The sequence below is a fragment of the Buceros rhinoceros genome, unplaced genomic scaffold, assembly GCF_000710305.1.
Source record: "Buceros rhinoceros silvestris isolate BGI_N320 unplaced genomic scaffold, ASM71030v1 scaffold19583, whole genome shotgun sequence".
Lineage (NCBI taxonomy): Eukaryota > Metazoa > Chordata > Aves > Bucerotiformes > Bucerotidae > Buceros > Buceros rhinoceros.
This window is the reverse complement of record NW_010405589.1, coordinates 2,862-10,327: the sequence shown is the minus strand read 5'-3', so window position 1 is coordinate 10,327 and position 7,466 is coordinate 2,862. Positions and strand designations below refer to the sequence as shown.

Sequence of the window (7,466 nt, the reverse complement as noted above, 5' to 3'; positions counted from 1 at the left end):
GCTGCTGTTAGGAAAACAGGACACTAAACTCAATTCTCTCAAAAACACTAAAAGCCAAGTGCTGTCACTATAATGTCCAGCCTTCGATCACGGTTAAGACTGCTCTTAGGGTGGAGCTGGTGAGCTGTGAGGGGGTACAGGGAAAACAACTTTTATGTTATTTTTTTCTAGCTGTTGACTTGCCCATCTTGTATTTCAAAAATTAGACTAGCACAAACTCTCCAAATTCCGTATTTACCAGACAAGTATTTATGAAGTGCAAGAGAATACTTCACCTATTGTCATCAATAGCAAGAGTATTGTTTTCCATACAGCTAGATTACACCATTACACCAATGTTTTCCATACAGCTAGAAATCTGAAGACACTGAAACACACTCCTTACCTCTGGAATTGTTTTGTGATAGTCCCATTGTAACAGTTTCAAGTAGCCGTTGTTTAGCACCAGTGTAGGACTAATAATTGGTTTAGAACTACTATCAGCACCAGAGGATGATGAAGATTCATCAGAAAGAGATGACAATTCATCTTCTATTGATTCCTTTATCCATTCTGTTGTGAGATCCAGGGCACCTAAGCATTGCAAATCAGCACAGATTTACTGCATGCTCTCAGCAAAACAAGCACTAGCTTGAGGAAAACAGTTGTACAGATAAACAAGAGTATTGAACTTCTGAAGGCTAAACATACATAATGGACAGCTCAGTATTCACACATGTAAATTCTCACTCACTGTTCTTCCATTATCATCTTGCATTGGTCACCTTAATATTCAAGCTAGCTTGTTCAAACCCAACAACAAATAGTTAAGACTTCAGACAAGGGTTTTGGGTAAAAGCACCTCAAAGGCCAAGTTACCAATGCAATTTTTTCCCCTTTTTCAGGGAGGCCACTTAACAGTTGGGGCACAGGACTGGAAAGTAGAAGTAAAGTGAGATAAAACTGTGTAACTGCAAAGGAAATGCTTTTAAAGAGTTTTCTCAGGCTGCATACATAAACACTGCAGGCTCATTTTAGAAGAGTTCCCATTTTAGAAGCCCCTCCTCCAGATACAAGTTTACTTTTCTTCTTGGAAAATACATTTTTCTGATCAATGTTTAGCCATATTACGCAAAACCTGTAATAGTGGATCAAGCTGACTCTGCATGTCCTAAGTTTTCCTCAGAGCCTGCCTTTTGTTTATTAAAAAAAACCTGATCCTGTCCCAACTTCCAGGCCCACTAAGTGGTTTTACATGTTTACTTCAGATTAACAGACTTGCTGCGTGCAAAAGAGAGAAAGTCTCATCTTGGAGGCAGAAGCCCTACATACTAAAAGGAGTAAGTGCTATTGTTTGTTTGTTATATACCAACCAATTTAGGAAGCAGACATTTGTCTGAAAGTGCCCCAGATTACAGATAAACGTATTTTATAGCAAGTTAAGCATTTGCCCATTGGTAGCTTGCTTGTCAGAATTTTTGCATTAGTTAGATCCAGACAAGGAACTGAAAATGTCCTCCAAATTAATTGGAATTGATAGATTTTTTTTTTAATAGCATGTCTTTAAATAGTCCATTTTAAAAGGAAAGGTTTAAATTAAATATAGCATAACACCTACTTGGTGTTTCTTCAAGAATTTCCTGGAATTTTGTTCTTTCATAGTCCACCAAATTACGCTGAAGGTATGGCCTAAGGTTTTGAATTGTGTAGTTAGCCATATCAACTTTCATCAGGTCCAAAACATGGAATATTTGTCTGAAAGAAGTTTAAAATTTGATAGTTATACAATAGGCAATTAATTTTAACCTGTACATGTGAGCTACACCTACATTAGCACTTTCATTTCAATTCTGGGAGAAGTAAACTCCTTGACTGGTGTTTCACTGTAACAGATCTGTTACCCATGTTCCAGGACACTTGTGTGTAAGGCTTTGGTGTAAGTTACCAAGAACAGGACCAACATGCAGCATCAGTAAATGCTGCAAACCTGTTAACAGAAAGAGAAGGGCTTTCAGGAATTTTATCAATTGGTACATCTCAGTCTAAGTGAGGAGATTTTAACTTTTTAGTTACCAATTGCTCCAAGAGAAACAATCTTTCTGAACCAGTTGCTTCAGTCCCTGTATATGATCCAAGTTGCAATAAAACAGTAGAACCACCACCACCATTTACTCAATATTTCACTGTATTTAAGGAGCAGTAAACAGCTTTCTGCCCTTCTATGCAAGTGTTTTACTCAAGTTTAAGTAGTAAGATTTTTTACTAGGGAGATTTTAAACCTAAAGTTTGACCTTCTAGTGGAACCATGCAATAAACAGTTCAAGAAGGAGCAGTACAAATGTGCTGCCTAAATTTTGTAAGGATGAACAGCAGTCTCCAAAAGACAGATTTATTCAAGGGTGCGTTTTTGTTGTTCAGTGGCTTATTCAGGGCTGGTAACGTTTGATTTAGGCATTCTACCCATTTCAGTAAAAAGATACATATAACATTCTGGCCACAGTGTCGTAGCTCCTCCCCTTTAATGCTCCTGTATAAAAATAAGTTTTGCTATAGTTTGAAAACAGGTGTTAAACTGACAAAATTTAAGACTTCAAGACTTTACCCTCCTCTTCCACTGCCCAGCACTCTTTCACAGAAGAGGTTTTTCCCCTCTAAAAAACACCCAAATACCAACCTCAGTAATTCTACGATATTGTCAGTTGCTTTTAATTGTTTTATATCGTCGTCCCTTATTGGAGCACATAACTTTCCCATAGTGTTGATGATATAGTTAGCTAGCCCATGAATATCAACAGCATTGTGTTCTGCCTGCTGTCTTATAAGATCTGTATCCAGAACTTCACAGATTTGATTTTGAATCCTATTTGCTCCAGGAGTCAGGAAGGAAAGAAGAATCTAAAATAGGGAGGGAAAAGGAAAAGCTTATCAATAAAAAGCCACTTAAACACACTAAAGTAAATTTAACATTAAAGTTTATTTAGCTGGCCAGCTATAACAAGACACATAATCTGAACATTATCAGGAAAAAAGGGTCACAGTACAGTTCCACAAAAACGCTCAAAGCTCAAAAAGCATGTAAACAATGAGACTCTTTCAAAAACTGGGAGGCTACCCTGTAAAACAAATATTTACTAACTTAAAATCTTGAAAGACTTAGTATTGTGCCAGGATTGAAGGTTTGTACACTCCCTTGTGTGATGATCATAAACAATAGTCCACATGGGCAGGTGCAATTACATTTATAATCCTGTTCAAACCCCAAGCTCAAAGCATGTTGCTGCAAAGAGGCTAGGAGAGACATGAAGCTCTGAGAAAAAAGCTGACTTGCAACTAACCATCATGCAACAAAAGCTGAGTGGAAATGCCACCATGCATTCATGGCCACATTCATTGTCAATATATACAATAACTAGACACCCTTCTGCAGTTCTGAATACTCAGGGTTTCAACATAAAAGAAATAACTTGAAGGTGTTGGGTTCATCAAGTTAGCAGACCCTTCAGTGAAGTAAGAGACTCTCAGGCCTAAGCTGACAAAACAATACTGGGGCACAGGACAAGAGGAACATTTACCTCCTTAATTTCCTCAAAGAGCTTGATAGCGTGTTCATATTCTGGAGGATCTTCATTCAGTTCCAGTTCCAAATGATCCCAAAATGCCTTGTGTACAATTTGTTTCACTGTGCCTGCAAGGCTGTGGAATAAGTCCATTAGATACAGAAAAGACTCCAAGACAGTTTTCATCCTTGGTAAAAGTGTTTTAGATTAGCCTGATGACTTGTTGGGAAACATGTACCACCTCACCAGCTACTGTGCCCCGCAACCATATCTTCCTTGCGCTGGGGATCATCAGCTCCCAAAACATGGTCTTCACCACCAAGTATTTCCTAAGACACCCATATTTTATAAAGAGGTGCTGGCAATTCAGATGTCGGTAAAGAGATACTACCTTTCCTTTTTCCTTACTTAATTTGTATTCATTGTCCTAATCTGTTATGTACTAAACTTTCTCAAAAACTATTCTCGGTCATGTAAACAACTGTCAGTTAAGAGATCTGTGCAAATGAAAGCCTGCTTGGTTTTTACATAAGTTTTCTTAAAGTAAAGACGAGGGTCATTTTTAAGTCAGACATGTCAGTAAGCAAGAACATTTTAACTTCCTACATAAGCAAAGTTACTTCTTACTTCCTCTGGATCTCCAGGTATTTTTGCATCTCTAGAGTTATGTTCATGATGAGCTCCACCTTATCTCTAAGGCACCAATGAGCTACTCCATACAACTGGATAGAAGGTCAGCATTTCATCTTTCCGCAGGGCTTGGAACTGCACAGAACTGATCAATAATCTTCACCATGGGAATTTATATTGCATTAGCCTTTCATCTCTCACATGACATTTAAGACAGAGCAATATGCTCCAAGACAGTATATCAACTCAGCTGGACTGCAACACTTGTTCCAAGCAAGATAGTTTTGACAGTGACTCCTGGAGGTGCAGGATAAAAATCTGTAGCCTTCCAAGATGTTTTGAGGGGGGTTTTTTGTTTCTTTGGTTTTGTTTGATTTTTAATTTGCTGCTCCATTCATTTCTCCTCTCTTCCCAGCCCCAGTGCTGCTTTTTGCAAAATTCAGGCTCTTACCTGTTCTGTGGGAAGTCTTCGTGTTTTATGCAAAAATTTGCGTTTACAGCAATTTCATGAGCTAGAGTCAAGTCTGACAAATTTTTTGCAGCTGCCATCAGTTCATCAAATGTAATAATCTTGGGAGGGCTTGCTGCTGGAACAAAACAAGATCAATTCAAGCCAAATATCTATAGTTGGTAAGTGCGATTGAAAAGATTAAAATTTAGAAATTTTACTGCTTGCTTATTTGATTCTAGTACTCCAGAAGAAACAATCTAGGATTAACAGGTTTTTCTATCTTCTTAAAACACTAACTCAGAAAACTCCCTGCTTATCAGGGGTGTGTGTGCATAGTATCACATAAGCCTCATAACACTGAGGGGCATTTTAATATTTCCGCATCATCACTAAGATTTTTTTCCTTTAAAACAGGATCTTGCATTCCACAGATCTCCTATTGACTGTTCAGTAAAATCCACCAGACCAAAAGCATAGGCAATAACAGACACCAGATACCCATTATAATTCTGAGCACATAATAGCTATATCGTGGTTTTGTCTGTAGAGAAGGTTCTGAAGTTACTGACTTGAGATACGCCCCCTCACACACATTCCATAGCAGATGCAACGTAAGTTACATTCCCTTTTTACAGAAAAATATTAATGTAACAGAAACCTTACACCGAAACGCAAGAGTAAATTCCCAAAGTTTCTAAACCCACAAATTCTGTCATTTTAGTATTTGGAATTAAGCCTTTGAAGACTGGTAATAAAGACAGACAACGAGCCAGCTGCCAACTGCAGCTCCACTAACAAGCTTTTTTTAATGTTAAGACTTCATTTACATAGACAATAAAAAGTATGCACAGTCTGAGAATACTTACAACCATGAACGAGAACCACATTTTAACCACGGTTTTATTTAACATTATTCAAAATACTTTCCTTGTGCAAATGTGTGTTTGCTGTTTGATCATAATATTTATGAAAGAAAAAAAACATGAATCTGAGATTAAATTCATGTAACTTGATATAATATTGTAAAAATCAAATCTGTAACTTACAGATTTAGTGTATGGATCAAACAGAAGAATCCCACCCTTTGCACAAAGACACATCTAGTTAAGTGGGAGACTGCTACCGTCAAGATAACATCAAGATCAGGATATCCACGGTGGCACACTTTTCTTACACTTTCTGAAGGAGTGCACAGGGAGACCCCCACGGATACAGCTGCTGGTGGTGTTCCACTCACAAGGAGATGCACTGCTTCATAGCAGAGAGAAAGCCATGCCTTTCTCTTAATACTCTTAAACAGAGATTCAGAATTCCAGGTTCTACCCATGACAGCAAAGAGAAATGAGAGAAGTTAGCCTTATCTGTCTATGTACAATGCAGGTAAGATTGAAATAGGCTTACACGCTGGGGAACTGGGTTTGCTTGAAGAATCGCTGTTAAAGCTCTGTCTTGAATATTCAGAGTCACTAGAAGAAGCTGTGCTTTCAGAGAGGCGTGAGGAATCTGAATCGCTGTTCTGCTCATCGTTGAGAGGCATTCTGACTCACTTCAGGTGCTACGGTAAACAGGACCTAGAAAAACAAATACACTTCCCATAAAACCAGCACTTTTTTATTCCCCCGCCTCAAAAGTAAGATCCTGATCATTATATCGTGAAGGAAGAACAAGTAGTTGCCTTTCTTAAAAAGGTGTTACAGAAAGGATCTGGCTTGACATGCAGAATCATACAGTTATTAACAAACTACACCTGTTCCGCAAGAAGGTTTTGTATCTTCTGCCGTTTCATACCATAATGTTAGAGACGGCCTATAAATTGGTTATATTTAAAACATAAAAGTCTACCCACAGTAAGCCCTAAAGTTGCGTTTTCAGAATTCTGAAAGTTCTCAATGTCAATAAAGGAATCTCATGATGTTACCATCCCCCAACTGACTTTGCCAACAAGCCAGGTTTAGCAATTAGCTTCCTTCCACAAATGGATTGCACCGAGTGTAACAACTTCAAAGCAAACAAATTTGCTAGGGGAGAACAGGCAAGTAACTCAGAATGCTGTATTTCTGACAGGGTGTAGCCAAAAGTCTGTCCCACTGCTTTAGGTGGGTCTTTACTTGGAATCAGACTGACAATGGCATAGGCCCAAAAAACACTCTTCCTAGAGGTGAGGGCGGATGGGTTTTCCCGTTTTAAGTCAAATAGTAACTCTGAGCCTCTAATATTACATTCAGCATATATGACAAATAACACAGAAGTGTCATGCTTCACAGAGCCTCTGTCTACATAAAGAAGCTGCCTCCGAGGCAGATAATCTGTAACTGCAGAGAATTTGGACAGCTGCATAGTGAGATAGAGATGATTAACAGCTGTATGACAGGAAGTGAAAAATATGTTCATAATCATATTAAATTGAGAAACTGGAAGTAAGCCATAATTACTGCCAAAGGAATTTGGCCCAGATACCAGAAGTAGCTGTCCATCTTTGATTATGGCCATGAAGCACTCTGTAGTAGACTTTATGAAGAGACACAGCCAACAATGCTTTCTGTCAGCAAATGTAAGTAATACGACTTCATTTATGATTAAATTCCATCAACTTCAGTAGGCAAGAAGTACCACACTTTGCAACCACTGAAATTTGAAAAAGCCCCTTTTGGCAGCAAAAGAATGATCTTTATGTGAATGAATGTATTATGGGCTCAAGAGATAGACAAAAGGGAGTAAGAATGAATACTTCTTTATGCTGGCACCTAGTTACAGCTTAGAGCATTTGATTTTTTGGGGGTACCAGCTCATCCCGAATAGGCCTTTAAAACTTGATGAGGTATTACACTGATGAGTATTCTCCTGTTAAT

At 38.3% G+C, this 7,466-nt stretch overlaps 1 protein-coding gene across 1 annotated transcript in view; it reads right to left on the bottom strand.

The window, feature by feature from the left end:
* The window catches only part of TCP11L2 (t-complex 11, testis-specific-like 2), a 6,665-nt gene extending 2,976 nt beyond the window's left edge, over nucleotides 1-3,689 (bottom strand). The window contains exons 1-4 of the mRNA XM_010133800.1: nucleotides 3,552-3,689; nucleotides 2,654-2,874; nucleotides 1,598-1,734; nucleotides 386-573 (exon numbers count right to left, since the gene is read on the bottom strand). Of these exons, the coding sequence (XP_010132102.1) occupies nucleotides 386-573; nucleotides 1,598-1,734; nucleotides 2,654-2,874; nucleotides 3,552-3,689 (684 nt within the window). The remainder of the gene's footprint in view (nucleotides 1-385; nucleotides 574-1,597; nucleotides 1,735-2,653; nucleotides 2,875-3,551) is intronic.
* Nucleotides 3,690-7,466: the final 3,777 nt, after the last annotated feature.